At 39.4% G+C, this 19,181-nt stretch overlaps 2 protein-coding genes across 2 annotated transcripts in view; one reads left to right on the forward strand and one right to left on the reverse strand.

The window, feature by feature from the left end:
* LOC125892539 (hemicentin-1-like) overlaps nucleotides 1–2,730 on the reverse strand; it is a 41,550-nt gene extending 38,820 nt beyond the window's left edge. Inside the window, exons 1-3 of the mRNA XM_049582520.1 lie at nucleotides 2,626–2,730; nucleotides 1,037–1,354; nucleotides 92–370 (exon numbers count right to left, since the gene is read on the reverse strand). Coding sequence (XP_049438477.1) covers nucleotides 92–370; nucleotides 1,037–1,354; nucleotides 2,626–2,671 — 643 coding nt within the window. The 5' untranslated portion in view covers nucleotides 2,672–2,730. The remainder of the gene's footprint in view (nucleotides 1–91; nucleotides 371–1,036; nucleotides 1,355–2,625) is intronic.
* Nucleotides 2,731–4,892: 2,162 nt separating this feature from the next.
* Nucleotides 4,893–17,940, forward strand: LOC125892534 (carcinoembryonic antigen-related cell adhesion molecule 1-like). The gene is made up of 11 exons (XM_049582511.1): nucleotides 4,893–5,079; nucleotides 5,711–6,028; nucleotides 8,772–9,050; nucleotides 9,360–9,626; nucleotides 13,102–13,371; nucleotides 13,538–13,797; nucleotides 14,147–14,247; nucleotides 15,502–15,533; nucleotides 15,673–15,749; nucleotides 16,949–17,059; nucleotides 17,163–17,940. The coding sequence occupies exons 1-11, from the start codon at nucleotides 5,034–5,036 to the stop codon at nucleotides 17,544–17,546; spliced, it is 2,145 nt and encodes a 714-aa protein (XP_049438468.1). The 5' UTR covers nucleotides 4,893–5,033; the 3' UTR covers nucleotides 17,547–17,940.
* Nucleotides 17,941–19,181: the final 1,241 nt, after the last annotated feature.

Raw genomic sequence — 19,181 nt, forward strand, 5'->3', positions numbered from 1 at the left:
TCTAACATGTAGTGCAACCAAACAAAACCGAACAAAAAAGATAGATAGATATTGTCAGATAAGGTACTGAGGATGTAGGTTAGTAACTCACAGCTAATGGACAAGTTCATCGGATCACTGGTGCCATTACTGACAGAATTGGATGCACGACACTTAAATGGTCCCTGGTCGTAGCGGGTAATGTTAGCTATAGTGAGATTGGCGCCTCCATCAGTGAGCTGAACTCTGTCACTGGCTGTAACCTCAGAGCTGCCGTTCAGCCAGAGGAAAGACAGAGAGGATCCAGAGGAGGAGCAGGACAGACGGACGGAGCTGCTGAACTCCACCAAGTCTGTACTGCTGGGGGTTGCCATTACATTGGACACTGGCACTGTGGGTGAAAAACAAAATTATTTTACCATCACATGACAAAGGAATATTGTGAAGTTGAGACCAGAAGAGTCCTTTCTCCTGATTGGTCATTGCTATTTGTCTGATAGTTTGTTCGTTCGGTAGTGTTCCAGGGTTTTTAAGTAGTGCTGATGATGATGGTCCTTTAACTAAAATGTTCACTCTATTGTGAGATTTTTAACATTTGATCACTTTTCCTCTGCGTCTATTGGTACAGTGTGTGGAATTATTTTCTATGAGATGACAGATTGAAATATACAGTATAGTGGTTTTTACTTCAGGCTGCTCCTCAAAAATCCTGTGTTCCCCTCATTTAGACAATAAATGAATTAAACATGAAGACCTAAGTCATTTGTTTCTCCATAATATTAAGTGTGTTTTAAGGAACTATAATATTTCTCTCACTGCAATAGAACATGTAGGGCACATCATATGCTTTATGCGTTGTTGATTTATATACAGTTATTTTTGCCTTTTTTGTCAATTTTTTTTTCTCACAAGTTTTTTTCAACTTTTGGAGACAACGCATCATAGGTAGAGCACAACTGCTGTAGTTCATCTGTCCAAAACCACCTTGCTCAATTGTTATAATTACTCTTTGACACTCAGCATTGAAAGAGACGCAACATGTGAAACATTGTCTCACCATCTACGTACAGTCTTGTGTTCCCTCTCTTCTGTTCTTCTCCAAATGGAAAAATGAGAACGCTGTATTCTCCATGGTCATTAAGAGTCAGATTTCTGAGCTCCAGAGATCCAGTAGACAGGAAGAGGATGATCCTGCCTTCATACTCTGGTGCAGTTATGTTTGAACCAGTGAAAGTGATTATATTTTTTCCATCAAATGTCCACCCTACTGATAGGAATGGTTGTTCTGGTGGAGTCAGTGTTGTGGTGAACATCACCGTCTCTCCCACAGCTTTATTTAGAACATCAGGCAGCACACCAGCTCCTTTGGTTAAACCTTGAGGGGACAATTAAGCAGATCTGAGAACGCCACAGGAAGTTGAGTACATTGCAAAATGGGCCACTTGGACAATATCCTTGATAAAAATCTGAAAGAAACCCCCAAAATCATCTTTGCCACAATACATTACTATGGTTGCCTGTCTATTAAAAACAGATAAGCAATCAAAAAAGTCAGGGTGATTGTCGGTCAGGAAAAAATGGTCAATTGCACTCACCTGCAAAACTTCTGGTGGATGTCGGCACTGTAATACTATCAGCACAATATTTTTTGCTATTCTCAACTTGGATGGAGAACATAGTAGTTGCAAGTGATGCACAGTTCATGTTATCAGTGCCTGTAATCCATTCTTTGTGAATTAGCCCCTCCATGTCCTCTTCAGCCCAATATGTGAGGAACATTTATTTTTCCCACAGATAGAAAATTTCAATCACAGCTACAGGGGAACTAATTCTTAGTGGAGAAAGGAACTTAGTTGGAATTACTTCCTTTCCTTTTCCTTTTCTGTGTTCATGAACGTATTATTTACCAGTAAGTACATTTGTAGCGTTTTTTTTTTTTTTCGAGACTGGTGTCTGTTTTCAATGCTTAACATTATTATTGATGATATTTCATTTATTTTACTGTGAATGATGAGGCATAGAGTATATGTCACAACCGTCAGCAGATTACTCTACAATAATGTTTCTGTGACAGCACAGATCATGGACGAGCTAGGATAACCTCAGCTTTGTTTAATATCTTTTTCCGACTGTTGCTTAGCGCTTGGTGCAATATTTAACCAGTTTCGGCTAACCTCACAGTTTTATCTTTCCTGATTAGCCACAACCACATCCTACCTTATAAACACAGCAGTTTACCTTCTTTTCAGCCTGCGATCAGACTGAATGGCGATTTCATTATCAATCACAGTACATAACTCTACACTACATGTATTACACTCTGTTGTGAATGGCTTTTTTGTCAGTGCTGCATTGGGTTATTAGGTATTGTTGTAATGTGGCAGTATTCACTGTCTAACGAGTTCACAGCTAACTGGGACATTTCCATTTCCAGAATCTACGGACTAAACTTAGACTAAACTATGCACTTTTATTACTACAAATGAGAAGCTCATACCATCGTTTGTGGAAAAGAAACTGAACTGCCCATTTGCAGCTGTCTCTCAAAGCTCTCTCAAGCTCTGACACTGTTAAGCATCAGTCTTAACATTTTGATAAATAACTGAATAAACTACTTTTATCTGCTGTCATTTGTTAAGAGCTCACCTGAGATGACTCCAAGAAGGATGAAGTGTATCACAGTTGTTTCCATTTCTTTTGCAGTATCAGAGACGGCTCAGTCTTTTATTCTTGGTGATATGAAGTAAGTACAAGGAACCTCTGACAGGTAAATCACTTGCACAGTTTTCGTCAATCATTAACCATGAACATACCAAACTTTGATCACCAAGCAATCAAAATCATTTATAAATTAAAAAGGACTTCTTGTGAAGGAGTTAAGTTTTTATCATGTTCAGATAACAGCAATCATCACAGTTTGACATGACTAAATATTCAGGGGTTGATTCATGTTTTAACACAGTATCCTGCACTGCATGTGATAAAGTTATATTCTATGTGTGTCATGTTGTAGTTATACTACAGGCTCTATGGCATTTTAATCTGTCTATCGGTTTGTCCACCATTTTGATCCAGCCTAAAATATCTCAACAGCAGTTTGATCATCAGTTGCTTTAAATCAAAAGTTTTCTCCAGATGTTCATGGAGCTTTGAAGATGTCTGACTTCATTGATCCTCTGACCTTTCCCCTGTAGTGCCACCGACATGTTTTATTTCAACAACTGTTTGCAATGCAATTTGATATTCAGACAATGAACCCTACTGACTCAAATTATTAATTGTCCTGACATCTTTGTTTTTGTTACCACTCTTCTTCCTCTTGATAATTTTAGGGACCCTAAGTCCTCTCCAGTACAAAATTCTCAAATGTAAATAAACACTAAAACCAAACTCACAAACTAAAACAACACAAAAACAATCTATGTAAGCTGAATCTGTCACAAGAAACTAGAGGCCAAATATATACCCTGTTTACTAACTCAAATCTTGCTTGTGGTTAGTGGTGGGCGATAAAACGATAACATATTGTCTCGGGATAAACACTTATGCGCCATCGAAAAAATGTTCGATATAACGTTCGATAATGTTATTGTATTCTGTCGGGAAAAACCACGAGGAAAGCCGTGCAAGTTACCCTCGGGGTCAGGCTGTGCAAGGTTGGTTGCATGAACACACTCACTTGCTCCCTGGTAACCTAGCAACGGTGTCACACAAAGGGCGCCACTTTCTGTGTGAGCGCAACCAGGGTTGCCAGGTCCGTTTATAAGCCGCGACCTTGTTTTTTTGTAAAATCGCTTACAAATATTGGTAGTCACGGGTTGCGGGGTTGTTTTTTTTTTTTTTTTTTTGGACTTGTTTCGAAAGTGGAGTTGCTTATTTGGGTTTGCTCTCTAAATGTTGCCTTTCTCTGTATATAACCGTCTAATAAGTTAGGCCTATTTAAACGCATGATAGTATATTGGACTGCAGGATGTTTCCACAGCTCCGCTCCCTCCCCCCCTCTCCTTCTCCGCATACACGCAGGTGATGGTCAGTCAATGAGACTTTTCATATTTTAATTGCATGATTAATGGAGGTTCGTTAAGTATTTCTCTAACAAGTGGGCAAAATATGGAAAGAATACAATGAAGATCTGTAAAAAGGGAGAGGATTAAAAGATTCGACTTCAAGAGGGAGACGATTCAAAGGCAGTGTGCAGATTCAGATTCCGTGTGAAGTATGTACTCATTCAGATCTTGTTTAGCATACCAGCACTGTTACAGTGAAAGTAAAATGGCTTGTTATATGCAACTTCTTTACTTTCATTTTCATTCATTCATTTATTCTTTCCATGTTTTGGTCGGCTAGTTGGTTTGGTAGAGTTCAAGGGCAGTAAGTATAATGTATTTGTAAAGTAATTTTGGTTGCTGGTCCTGCTTGCTTGTTTGTCTCCCAAGATCTGGCAACACTGAACACAACACAGCGTGGAGTGAGCAGCAAGAATGAGTGCGGATAGCGAGGAATATCACGATCTACCTGGTTCATATTGATCGATAACGATACTTATAAGAGAAAAAAAAATTATAACTTACGTAAAATAAGGACCAGGAGAAAATGAAAACATTTTAACACATTTATTTTAAACTCAATAGCTTTCTTCTGATTTCAATCACAGTCATCAGTCAAGGCACACGGAGGAAAATGTAATGTCAACACAACCATTAGAAAACACTCAAATAAATGAACATACACAGGATGGTATAAAAACTACTATTCGACTATTTCGCTTTTCAGCCAAATCGCCCACCCCTACTTGTGGTATGACTGTTACCACAGCAGTATGTCAGTACAAACACATTTACACCACTGGAGGGCGACGTCTTGCAGCTTTAAGGCGTGACTGCAGTTTTAGTGGGTTTATGACATTATGCAGACACTTTGTAACTCAACACGTGGGTTGCTCTGCATTTACTCACTCAGAAAAATAGAGTTGCCAGACGCTCACATTTATTAGGACAGTCAAACTTTGATGGTTCAACTTTCCTCAGCTGTTCACATCTCACAACGATCGATTAATGGATATTTTACCTTTAGTTTGTATTGTCTCTGCGGCTTTTACAGGTAAGAATCATGATTTTATAAGTTTTATTGTCTTCGCCGTCAGTGTTTGAAATACATTTTTTTATACTTTAAAAAACATTAATTTCTTGAGAAGTTGTTGGAAAGAAGTTTAGCTAATGATCTTGAGGTCTGCTAACCATGCTTTTGTGACTCGGTAGCATGGACAACAGACAATAGTGTAATTAATCAAAGTAACTTAATTGCTGCATTTATTAATAGTAAGCCGTGTTGCACGCAGTTTGGGCAATATTAAAATTTCTGGGTTTTTTATTTATGTATTTAAAAATTTAGTTTTACTAATCTGTATGAATCAAAATCATGTTTTAAAAAGCTGCTTTGTGTGTGTTGGTCTGATAGATAATGAACTCATCTATCTCTTGCTAACTGGGTCACTTTGCTAGATTAGATCTGTAATGTGATAAAAGAAAGCTGATGGCCGAAAGTGTCATCTACTGAAACACATTTGATTGACAATCACCCTGACTTTTTTTTAATAGATAGACAACCAGAGTTATAAATTATGGAAAAGAAGATTGGGTTTTTTTTTTTTTTTTTGGTCTTTCCAAGTGGCCCATTTTGCAGTGTCCTCAACTTACTGTAGCGTTCTCAGACCTGTAACTGTCTCCTCCAGGTTTAACCAAAGGAGCTGGTGTGTTGCCTGATGTTCTGAATGCAGCTGTGGGAAAGTGGGTGATGTTCACCACAACACTGACTCCACCAGAGAAACCATTTCTATCACTGGGCTGGACATTTGGTGAAAAAAATATAATCACTTTCAGCGGTTTGAATATAACTGCACCAGAGTATGAAGGCAGGATCACCCTCTTCATGTCTACTGCATCTCTGGAGCTCAGACATCTGACTCTTAATGACAGTGGCGTATACACAGTTGACATTTTTCCACTTGGAGAGCAACAAAAGAAAGGGGAAACAAGACTGGATGTACATGGTGAGACAATATTTCACATGCATGTATTTCAGTGTTGACTGGAGATTATGCATAGTATGAAAAAGACATTGTTTCACAGTGTTTTGTGAGTTCAAATAATTGTTTTTGGGTGTACATTGGTTTCAAATAATATCTATACTGAGACCAGAATTTAGATGACAACAGCAACAAAAATAACAACAATTACTGTTACCATTATTATCACATAACATAATAATAATAATAATTACGTAGTACAAAGCAGAGGTGTGGACTTCAGTTACATGACTTGGACTTGAGCTAGACACAAATCACAAATTTAATAAGTTAAGACTTGACATAATCAAAAAAGACTTGAACTTTAATACCAATGACTCATGACTTCACTTGGACTTGAGCCTTTTGATCTAAAAATACTTCTTAATACCTTCTCTTGGAAAAAGAAAGTTAAGGAGATTTTTACAACATGCGATGAGTTAAGTGCAGAAACATACAACATTCATCATTGTCATGGTACTGATTTACATGCTAAGACAAAAAAAAAAAAAAAAAAATATATATATATATATATATATATATATATACACAGTACAGGCCAAAAGTTTGGACACACCTTCTCATTCAATGCGTTTTCTTTATTTTCATGACTATTTACATTGTAGATTCTCACTGAAGGCATCAAAACTATGAATGAACACATGTGGAGTTATGTACTTAACAAAAAAAGGTGAAATAACTGAAAACATGTTTTATATTCTAGTTTCTTCAAAATAGCCACCCTTTGCTCTGATTACTGCTTTGCACACTCTTGGCATTCTCTCCATGAGCTTCAAGAGGTAGTCACCTGAAATGGTTTCCACTTCACAGGTGTGCCTTATCAGGGTTAATTAGTGGAATTTCTTGCTTTATCAATGGGGTTGGGACCATCAGTTGTGTTGTGCAGAAGCCAGGTTAATACACAGCCGACAGCCCTATTGGACAACTGTTAAAATTCATATTATGGCAAGAACCAATCAGCTAACTAAAGAAAAACAAGTGGCCATCATTACTTTAAGAAATGAAGGTCAGTCAGTCCGGAAAATTGCAAAAACTTTAAATGTGTCCCCAAGTGGAGTCGCAAAAACCATCAAGCGCTACAACGAAACTGGCACACATGAGGACCGACCCAGGAAAGGAAGACCAAGGGTCACCTCTGCTTCTGAGGATAAGTTCATCCGAGTCACCAGCCTCAGAAATCGCAAGTTAACAGCAGCTCAGATCAGAGACCAGATGAATGCCACACAGAGTTCTAGCAGCAGACCCATCTCTAGAACAACTGTTAAGAGGAGACTGCGCGAATCAGGCCTTCATGGTCAAATAGCTGCTAGGAAACCACTGCTAAGGAGAGGCAACAAGCAGAAGAGATTTGTTTGGACCAAGAAACACAAGGAATGGACATTAGACCAGTGGAAATCTGTGCTTTGGTCTGATGAGTCCAAATTTGAGATCTTTGGTTCCAACCGCCGTGTCTTTGTGAGACGCAGAAAAGGTGAACGGATGGATTCCACATGCCTGGTTCCCACTGTGAAGCATGGAGGAGGAGGTGTGATGGTGTGGGGGTGTTTTGCTGGTGACACTGTTGGGGATTTATTCAAAACTGAAGGCACACTGAACCAGCATGGCTACCAGAGCATCCTGCAGCGACATGCCATCCCATCCGGTTTGCGTTTAGTTGGATGATCATTTATTTTTCAACAGGACAATGACCCCAAACACACCTCCAGGCTGTGTAAGGGCTATTTGACCAAGAAGGAGAGTGATGGAGTGCTGCGGCAGATGACCTGGCCTCCACAGTCACCGGACCTGAACCCAATCGAGATGGTTTGGGGTGAGCTGGACCGCAGAGTGAAGGCAAAGGGGCCAACAAGTGCTAAACACCTCTGGGAACTCCTTCAAGACTGTTGGAAAACCATTTCAGGTGACTACCTCTTGAAGCTCATGGAGAGAATGCCAAGAGTGTGCAAAGCAGTAATCAGAGCAAAGGGTGGCTATTTTGAAGAAACTAGAATATAAAACATGTTTTCAGTTATTTCACCTTTTTTGGTTAAGTACATAACTCCACATGTGTTCATTCATAGTTTTGATGCCTTCAGTGAGAATCTACAATGTAAATAGTCATGAAAATGAAGAAAACGCATTGAATGAGAAGGTGTGTCCAAACTTTTGGCTGGTACTATATATATATATATAAAACTGAGTTCTCTTTCAAATGAACTGGCAATGTGAACACAAAAAGAACTGAGTCTCTTTTCTGTAGGTCCACTTTTTGGTCCACAAATGGATGTTTGGACCCAAATGTCCACCTGGACTGAAGAATAAACTCATTACAGTTTCATTCAGACCTCACAAAACATGTTTTTGGCTATAACTCAAAAATTCTTATCTAACTTATGACAAAATTCCACACAAATGTCTAATAGGATTAAATGATGAAGCAGTGATGTTTTATATCCAAAATGGCAGAGATCAACTTCACTGTGACATCACAATGATATGCAAAATACTTTTCTGGCCATTACTTAATGTCATATCTCAAGAACAGCAGGGGCAGACATAGATGTAAACTATGACAGAAACTTGGCTGGTGCGCAGAGGCATACAGCTGCTGGGTGATATTTTTAGTTTTGTAGTGGCAGGAGCTAGTGTAAACTTTAATTCAGTGTTTCCCAATACTGTGACTCTATCACCTGCTGGCAAATATAGATAATGTTGTTTTCACCCACAGTGCCAGTTTCCAATGTAATAGCAACAGCCAGCAGCACAGACTTGGTGGAGTTCAACAGCTCTGTCCGTCTGTCCTGCTCCTCCTTTGGATCCTCTCTGTCTTTCCTCTGGCTGAACGGCAGCTCTGAGGTTACAGAAAGTGACAGAATTCAGCTCACTGATGGAGACGCCAATCTCACTATAGCTAACATGACGCGCTACGACCAGGGACCATTCAGGTGTCGTGCATCCAATCCTGTCAGTGATGGTGACAGTAATCCAATAACCTTCTCCATCAGCTGTGAGTTAACCTTCAGTTCTTTGTCTGACGACCTCTGTATGCAAACAGAGACAAAGAATTTAGATTATTCCTCTTTTTTGTTTCCCCATCAGCCATGCAGAGTATTAAAGACACATATTCTGACCCACTGGAATCAAGTACAACATCTGTTTAAACTACAGTACCATGTGAGCTAAATCATTATACAGACAATGTCATTCAGAAACTGTTTATTGCAGGCTTGCACTGAGGTGTATGTTTTTTCTCATGTAAGATAATGTAGTTGTGTATACTAACTTTTTTGCTGCTGTTTTTTTTCCCTACCCTCAGATGGCCCAGAAAATGTTATTTTAACAGTATCTCCGTCACGACAACACTATGAGGAAGGGTCAAACATCGACCTGATGTGCTCAGCTGACTCCAGACCTGCTGCCTTACTCCTATGGCTTCTGAATGGAAACCTGCTGTCTGATACCGGACGTTATCTAAGACTGATGAACATTCAGATGAGTCAGAGTGGGAACTACAGTTGTCAGGCCTTCAACATCAAAACTCTGAGATATGAATCATCTCCACCTGCCATCATCTCTGTACTGAGTGAGTATGAATAAAAGGTTCTGTGCAAAGAAAAAATGATAGAAAAGGTGAGACCTGTGATAGTATCAGATGAAACTTTCTTAAATATAAAATGGTTGTACTAAACATTTGTGAAATAAAAGGAAGCATACTTGCGGTACGTACATTTCAGGGCTGAACAATAAGGATTGTGTGATTCCCATGGGCAAGTAAAATTCTACCTTGGGCTAGTAACACATACATCTCAGTTGCCTGATTGCACAAGTGATAAAAAAGAAATTAAACAGCTTCTCATCTCTGTTGAGATTTGCACATGTGCAGTACTATGCGGGCATTCATGAAAAAAATGGAGGCAGGTAAAAACAAAGTTTATGAGCTGAAGCACAAGCAAGGATTTGAATGGAAACAGGATTTAAGTTGGGTGGCATTTGAGGATGTGGGTGAAAGATTAAACATGAGAATTAACTTTAGTCTTTGTTACTATATAACCACCAATAAATCGGTGTATCAGTGTTGTATAGGGGCAAGAAAAAATTGAGTTCAGGCAGTCACGATACAAGTGCAATTTTTGCATGTACAGAGACAACTGAGGCTAAGGTAACTTGGTGTTCCTATAAAACACTTATTACTTTGCAGGATTCTTATTTAATCAATGTTTAGAAAAATCTAAAGAACAGCATTTTATGTCTAACAGTTTAGCTTAGTTTACCACATATCTTAAAACTTACTGGTGGTCATGTGACCTGCAGGCAGTGAATCTCCTCAGCAGCAGAGGGAGGAGCAGAGAGGACAGGAGGACTGATACTGACTGATGTCTTTTCACTCAGTATTGTGATGTCAGGAATAGGATTTATTTTATTGACATTTTTATTTTGTTTGCAGTGAGATATTAAAGGGAAATTGAGGTTTATTTCAACCTGTCTCCTATCGTCCTAAATTTGTTTCAAGTGACTAATGACATAAAAATAATAGTTAGCATGTTAGCCGTTAGCCTAGATACAGCCGGGGCTAGGGTTGTCAAAAGTATCGATACTCAAACGCTGTATCCGGATACAATACTAATTTACAAAAGTATCGATACTAACAGCGCACGCCACCTCAGCACCTGTGTGGTGCGCGCGACGGGTCCGACGGACACACGCTGTGCAGGCAGCATCTGCCAGGCACAGAGCCCTCGCTGCAACCCGGCTTGTTGTCGTCGCTGTGCATGTATGCACACATTTCTGTTGCTGTAATATGGCCAGCGCGGCTGCAGGAGGATCAGAGTAGCCAGTTTTGGTCAAAAATGATAAAGGAAAAAGCGCTCTTTGGAAATATTTAGTGAAGTGAACACAGCACGCTGCAGACGGCAGGTACAGCCCCTCCCCTCACGAGCAGCTGAGCAGCTGGTGTCGCCAGCATCAAACTAAAATATAACTTCTAACGTTAATGTGGGAGCTAAGCAGAAAACTTAATTAGTCATGCCCGTCTGTAACATTAATAGACAATGTTAGTTTAATAGGACAACACAATTATGTGTGTCTGAAAAGTTATGTTAACTGTAAAGTCACAGATTGAAGCTGAAAAAACATTTGGTTTCTCCTGTAACCCCTGGTTCTCTGATCACATAGTGAGGTAGAAACAGGAGCATCAAACTACCAACTCTATTTGATCAGCAACGAAAATATGGTGCCAATTCACCAGAAGCACAGAAAATAAACAGGGCTGTAGATAAATACATTTGTATGGACAGATCTTGTTTCTGGTTGTTATTTATTTTGGGGGGATTTTTTTGTTGTCATCATTGATGTTACTGTTCTGATCTTTATTTAAAAAAATGACATGCCTCTTAATTTTTTGCTGCTGTATCGAAAATGGTATCAAGTATTGAATATTTTCCTGGATGTTGATATCGAGTTTGAAATTTTAGTATCGTGACAACCCTAGCCGGGGCGCATAGTAGCGTCAGACCTGTTAAAACGTAAGTGAATGGGCATACTTCAAGTGCAAAGTTAGTCCACTAAACAAGCTTTTTTTCCACAAAGACTGCCTCATATCGTTAGGATAAATGTTAGAGAACATATAGAAAACGACATGTAAACGTGTTGTCTTACCTTACCTGTGTGGTGCCATGTTTGTTTACCATTTAGCTCTGTTTTCCACAGCGCTGCCGAAATATCGCGAGAACAATCAGCGATCTCATACCGTGCCTGAAATCTCGCAAGCTCTAGATAAAGCCCAGCTGGAAACTAATGTTACTCCAGGTGGAGGTGTCTCGTCCTCGGTCACATCCAGACCTTGAAAATAAGGCTGCAACCGGTCCCATTCCTTGCAACAGAGGCATTCCTCTTCTGTGGGCACTGGGGCACAGCATTCACAGGTACACCACCAATCTCCAGAGCTACGCAGCGTTCCAGCAGCCATTCCTCCCCTCTCGTCCCCTACCTGTTGCACCTCTCTCTCTCTCCTCCTCTGTTCTTCAATTTCACAAAGCTCTTCGTCAGTGTATTCTGGCTCAAATAAATAAGGGCGGCCATCAAACTCTGCAAAATCAAATTCCTCCTCCACAAAGTCGAACTTTCATAAAATAAATGACTGAACTTTTCAGGCTACTGTCCGGTTCTGCCTTCCAGCTGTTGCTGCTTGTTCAGGCACGCTATGAGATCACTGCTTGTTCTCGCAATATTTCGGCTGTGTTTTGGAAAGCAGAGCTAAATGATAAACAAACATGGCACCACACCGGTAAGGTAAGACAACACGTTTACATGTCGTTTTCTATATGTTCTCTGACATTTATCCTAACGATATGAGGCGGTCTTTGTGGAAAAAAAGCTTGTTTAGTGGACTAACTTTGCACTTGAAGGTATGCCCGTTCACTTATGTTTTAGCAGGTCTGACGCTACTATGCACCCTGGCTGTATCTAGGCTAACGGCTAACATGATAACTATTATTTTTATGTCACTAGTCACTTGAAACAAATTTAGGACGATAGGAGACAGGTTGAAATAAACCTCAATTTCCCTTTAAGTTTATATTGTGACTTTGCTGTTTTAATATAACTGTTGTTGCTCTAGAAACAACATTTAGTTATAAAATATTCATTTTTTTTCCTGTTTTGAATTTATTCTTCTTAAAAAGTAATTCCTTGTAAATGTTACACTATTAGTTCTCTGAGAATCTCTTTAACGTTCTTGCAAATATTGGTATTGTAACTGAGATATCCCCAGTTGAATTGATATTGAATCAAATCAAATTGAATTGAATCAGGACTTCGAGAAACTATATTGAATCGATTCAGGAAATCAGTGGCAATACCCAGCCCTACTGTAAACGTATGAACTCTTGAGTGTGGAACATCAGACACTTGGCACGTTCTACACATGATTCAGTAAACAGTAATTCTAATCTTTGCCTCTTCCTTTATTTGGTTACTTTAAATTTATATCCTCAGTCAGCCCTCACCAGGAAATAGTTTCGTTCCTGTTCTTATATTGATTCTAATCTTTTGCCCAACAGAGAAAATATCTGGTGCCTCTGTCACATCAACCAACGTGCCAATTGAGGGGAACTCTGTCAACTTGACCTGTGACGCTGCTGGCTCTGTCTTTAGCCGAAAGTGGATGAAGGATGGCTCAGATCTGATCCTGTCTGACAACATAATACTTTACGATGAGAACAGAGTGCTGTCTTTTAAGAGCCTGACCAAAAAAGACAGTGGAGAATATTCCTGTACAGTCAGCAACCCCGTCAGCAGTGATGAAGCTAAATACTCCATGGAGGTCAACTGTAGGTGACAAACTGTACTTTTAGTGCTCAAAATGATGAGTGACATAAACAACACTGTAGTACTGAAATGTTTTGGTTGTAGGTCTGTAAAACAAGAGTTTAGTTTAATTTTATAATCTTTATCATTTGTGCTGCTGTGAGAGCTTTACAAATATCTGTTTTGCAGATGGACCAGAAAATGTTCAAATCACAGGTCCAAGTGAGATACAGCTGAATGATAACTTAACTTTAACCTGCTCTGCTGAGTCCAGACCACCTGCCACTTACACCTGGATACTGAATGGGATAAAGATACACAATTCTGCTGTGTTCACTAAAGACAACATTCAACATTCTGACAGTGGCATCTACACCTGTGAAACGATGAATGACGTAACTGGAAGAAAACTGTCTGCAGACCATGAATTGTCTGTAACAGGTACCAGGATGGTGTTGATCGCACATTTTGTCAATAATTTTAAATACTGATCAACCCACAGTGTTATACTTCTGGTAATCTGAAAAAAATCTGTGGAGTTTCCCTTTAAGTAGAGTGCATTGACCATCCTGCCATTCAGGGATGTTCTCCATCTGAGCCAAAGCAGAAATCGATGCCTTACGGTTAACATAAAATAAATGTGTATTTATAACTGGCCACCTGTGGAAGCACTTCAGGGGAGAATTTATTGAAAGCTTTGTATCCATGGGCACTATAGACAGTTCCTGTTTACATGTTTACAGAGTGGTGTAAAAATCATGTTCTTTTCCCTGTTTCATTTCAGTCAAACCACATGACAAAGGAGGCTGTGGGGGTGGTTGCATTGCTGGAATAGTCATTGCAGTTCTAGTCGTTCTTGCAGCAGCTGGAGGTGGAGGGTACTTCTTTTATCGAAAAAAGTAAGTGGAAAAAAGAGCTTAAAGATATAACCAAGGAGCCATTTTTTTAATCCCTAAGAGTCAATCACAACTATGAGAACGATGATGGCTCAGTGTTACCAGGTTTGGACCCAAAATCAGACTCAGAGACCAGGCAGGAGGAAGTGTCACTTTGTTCATGGCAGGAGAGCAGATAGAAAATGTGGAACTAGACTCAGGCTGACGTTGGTAAAACTTTGTTTACTCAACCTTCAAAGGGTTGATGTTCAACAAAGGCTCACTTACCTATGTGGTGCTTTTGTTATATATTTTCCATATAGTTCTAAGACTGCCTTTAGCTTTGACTGTAAATCTTTAGTGTTATTTCACAATGCACCTCAACACTGTTCAACCTCATGGTCTAATCTTTTGTTTTTGTCAGGTATAAATATTAAACTGTCATATATTATGTGGCTTACCATGCCTTAAAACTCTGCAATGGGTGTCATGGAACACTTACAGAACTGCACAAAACCCTGTTCAAAAGTCTTCATAATGTACGCTAGTAAGACTAGAAGTCATTATTGTAAAGCATTCTTAAAAGAATTACATCTCTGTCATGTTAGAATTACTAGTAAACATATTTGTACACACATATGTATGTATGTATATATATATATATATATATATATATATTCTCTCTCTCTCTCTCTCTCTCTCTATATATATATATATATATATATATATATATATATATATATATATATCTATCTGAACAATATAAAAAGGATTGTGCTGATGTCAGGCTCCATTGTATTGCATGATGTTTGTGCCACACAAGACAAATGTGATCCTCAGAACAGATTTAATGTCATTAGAACCCGCTAGAAGAGAGCTAGAACCTATCCCAGATGACATTGGGCGAGAGGCAGGGTACACCCTGGACAGGTCGCCAGACTATTACTAGGACACATAGAAACAGACAACCATTCACACTCACATTCACATCTACAGACAATTCAGAGTCACCAATTAACCTGCATGTCTTTGGACTGTGGGAGGAAGCCGGAGTACCCAGAGAAACACAGGGAGAGCATTCAAACTCTGCACAGATGGGTTTAAACCTCCCACCCTGGGTTCAAACCAGGAACCCTCTTGCTGTGAGGGAACAATGCTAACCACTTGATCACTGTGCCGCCCCTATATATTTATGTTGTTGTTATTATGTTGCATTAAGACATAATGTCTGTCTAATGTCTAATCTGCATATTAATGACTCATTACCTTTCTGAACAGGATACAGAAAAGAAACTCTACCAGCAGAACAGGTATGTGTATTACAAGTGTGTGTGTGTGTGTGTGTGTGTGTGTGTGTGTGTGTGTTGGATATGAATATGTGCATTTATACAGTTTATACATTATTTACTACATTGTCTAAATTCATTGTTTATTTTTTATGTTTTAAAGGAGGTGAAGGGCAGGAAAACACAGGATTCTCAGGAGGTGAAGGGCAGGAAAACACAGGATTCTCAGGAAATTCTAAGGTAAAAGTCTTCAGTTTCACTTTATATACAGTATAATAGATATTTTGGAGTTTTGTTTGATACACAATATTTAAGATTTAGCACAAGGTGACGACTCTGCTCTTGGCTACTTATGAACATTTGGTAAGATAGCAAACAAATCTGTCCAAACATTATTAATGTCTTTATTTTCCTCTGAGACTTTTTATTTTTTTGGATTTGGATTCCATAGCCAACCCAGTATAAAACACAAGACAAGCCACTGCTAGTGAGGTTCAGGAAAATTTAGAGGAATAGGCGCCAGGCTGTAGACAAAAAAGTTATAACATTCGTCCACTCTAAGCTTATTTGCAGTTAATTATAAGCTAATGAAAACATAGTTATGAATATTATATTCTGTTTGTGCCAGTAGGTGCTCCTAAATCCTACACACTGAACATTTATTGATTGATGATTGATGATATGATTTATTGATTTAATACAGTAATAGTTGTAATTACAATAGATGGTTTTATCACATATAGTGCACAGTATTAGTGTTGCAAGAAGGGCTGCCCTCGACTAAAAAATTTTCCTAGTTGAGCAATAGCTGTTATTTAGTGCCATTAGTCGACTAGTCGCCCGCATGTTTATGATATTGATTCAATTATTGAACTATATATTTTGGGCAGGGCAACACAATGGTTTGAGTTGAAGGTGTGAGAAAGAATAGTATCAGTAACATTGTTAACACTGTGCTACATTACAGAGAAATACAAACCGTACTAATGAACCTTCATTAATATAGGCCTATATTTTATCTACAAGTGCACGTCACACACTGAGCGAGCCGCCTGTTAATGATGCTGTCAGCAAACCAGTAATAATTGTGCTAAGTGGCTAATGGGCATGTAGCTACTTCCATGTTTCAGATGATACGTCATGTTTGTAGTCAATCAATGAAGATGAGTTTACATATCACCTTGGGTTCGTCCTTCACCTTCTCAGAATGATCCCACACTTTGGATTTCCTGCCCGACATGTTACTAACTAGCCTGTGGAATAACCGCAGGTACCAGCCCTGTAAATGTATGTGACTCCTGTCTGACTGCTGAGCATGGCCACTTCCTGTGTCTGTCCTCAAATTGAATTCCCACATGGTCCACTCATAAAGGTTTTGATTTATTTTGACAAGGCAAGCTAATGGAGTTTCATGTTTTTGTGTTTTTTCTGTGACTAAGCAACCCTCCATCAAACTCCTGTGTTTACCACAGCACTCAACGTCAGGCATTGAACCAGGAAGAAGAAATTCAGTTGACACAATAGAGAGGAAGTGTGTCTTAACCTCAACAGTATGTTGCAGCTTCTCTTGTTTATGGTCGTGTTTATTTTTGAGGATATCAATTAGATGTCAAAGTGATCTAATGTTGTCCCCCCTCACTTTTTCTTTTCTAGGAGCTCCATTATGTGGAGGTCAAGTTTGACAAGATCAAAGGTGGGGCTGTCCATCCTGGGCCACAGAATGACACATCAGAATATGTTGAGCTCCAAGTGAACAAAAGTCGTCCTAAACCGTCCTCACCTCCTTCCTATGATGACCATTGGGAACGACAGAAGGGAACAGCTCCTCAGCCTCCCAATGCCACACAAGTTCCCAGTTCAGGTTTGCGAGAAAGCAACCGCACTGGATCTGAAGGATCCTCTGAGGGGGTTAGACCAGAGAATGGGGTCACAGAATGTGAAGGATCCTCTGAGGGGGTTAGACCAGAGAATGGGAAGGATTTAGGGTCACAGAATGTGAAGGATTCACAGAATGTGAAGGATCCTCTGAGGGGGTAGACCAGGGGCCAGAAGCAGCTGACTTGGTTTGTGAAAAAACCTGCACTCCTCTCTCAGTTCCTTTTATAGGGGACTACTTTGGACTTGAGTTTATTTAGTCACAGCACTTTAGCAGCAGTTAATAATCAACCAGTCTGTGACAGTTATTGCCGTGACTGAGGTCACACAGCACAATGCTGGCCTATTCGCTTTCATTCACATATAACAGCTTTGTTTGTCTGTGCACAGTTAATGCAAAGCGCACATTACATGTGAGTGGAAATTTTCTCTTTAAGTGTGTGTGGTTTCATCTTTGACTCCTCGTGTGTACAGTGTGATGCCATTTGAGATTACTGTTTTTCAATTATAGGGATGGGAATTGATAGGATTTTATTGATATCAGTGCCATTATCGATTCTGCTTATTGATCCGATTCTTTATCTTATCGATTCCTCCTGTGAATTTTCTGTGTAGAAAAAGTAGACCTTACAGGTTTTCAGTGTCAACAACACAAATTTTATTGAGTTTCTATTCTAAGCAAGAGATAAGTGCTTGTGTAAGTAAACAAACATGAAATTGGTCCACCGCTCTCACCTAAAATGGAACAAATGAAAGAATATTTGTACAGCATTTGTTTTTATCTACGTCAAATAACGTTACAGAATCTGTCACTGAAGCGTCGTGCTATTGTTAACATGGGACAGGACATATGTACCATCACTGGCGTTGCTCTGCTGAGACTTTGCTGCAGCTGCACTTAATGCCATGCGACAACAAATGCTTCAGCATGTTGGTGGTAGCGCTGCATGATATTGGGATAAATTGACATTGCGATTTTTTTGCCCCCAGCGATATATTGCGATTTCTATTTATTTATTTATTTATTATTTTTTTAAGGATGCTCTTTAGAAACTACTGTTATATTATTTGTAGTGTTGCCAACTTAGCAACTTTGTCGCTATATTTAGCGACTTTTCAGACCCGTCTAGCGACTCTTTTTTAAAAAAGCGACTAGCGACAAGTCTAGCGACTTTTTCTAATGTTATTGAAGACTTCTGGAGACTCTGTTGTGAGAGCACGAGCAGTGGATGCTGCCATGGGCTCCTTTCTCGCCCCAAAGCACTCACAGACGGCCCAGTCCTCCCTCCCAGCTGCAGTCAGAGTGAATCACACATGCACAGAACCGCCACTGGCTGATCCCGACCTGGTTTACAGTCAGGGAGGGATGTAAATGTAAAATTTTCTTTGTCTAATATAAATCACTGAAAGAAGGTTCATTTGTAGTTCTAATCATATTCAGGGTGGTTTTTTTTACTCAGTTTTTGTCTCTCCCACGACGTTATTCCTCTCTCCTACAGCAGCCATTATAATTACATGCATATGGACAATTATGCAAATTAAGTAATGATGTCATTTAGCGACTTCTAGCGACTTTTAGGACAGCCAATAGCTACTTTTCTTACTGAGGAGTTGGCAACAGTGATTATTTGGCTTCATAACCAGGTCAGTTCACACACTTGTGAGTAAAGCATATGAGAGGAGAGGAGAGGGCTCCGTCTAATCTCTTCATAAACTAAAGTTATATTATTTTGCGCGATGGACGCTTCATATAATAACTTAACAATATACCATTTATCGTGTTATACATTGAAACGT

The sequence above is a fragment of the Epinephelus fuscoguttatus genome, linkage group LG8 (assembly GCF_011397635.1).
Source record: "Epinephelus fuscoguttatus linkage group LG8, E.fuscoguttatus.final_Chr_v1".
Lineage (NCBI taxonomy): Eukaryota > Metazoa > Chordata > Actinopteri > Perciformes > Serranidae > Epinephelus > Epinephelus fuscoguttatus.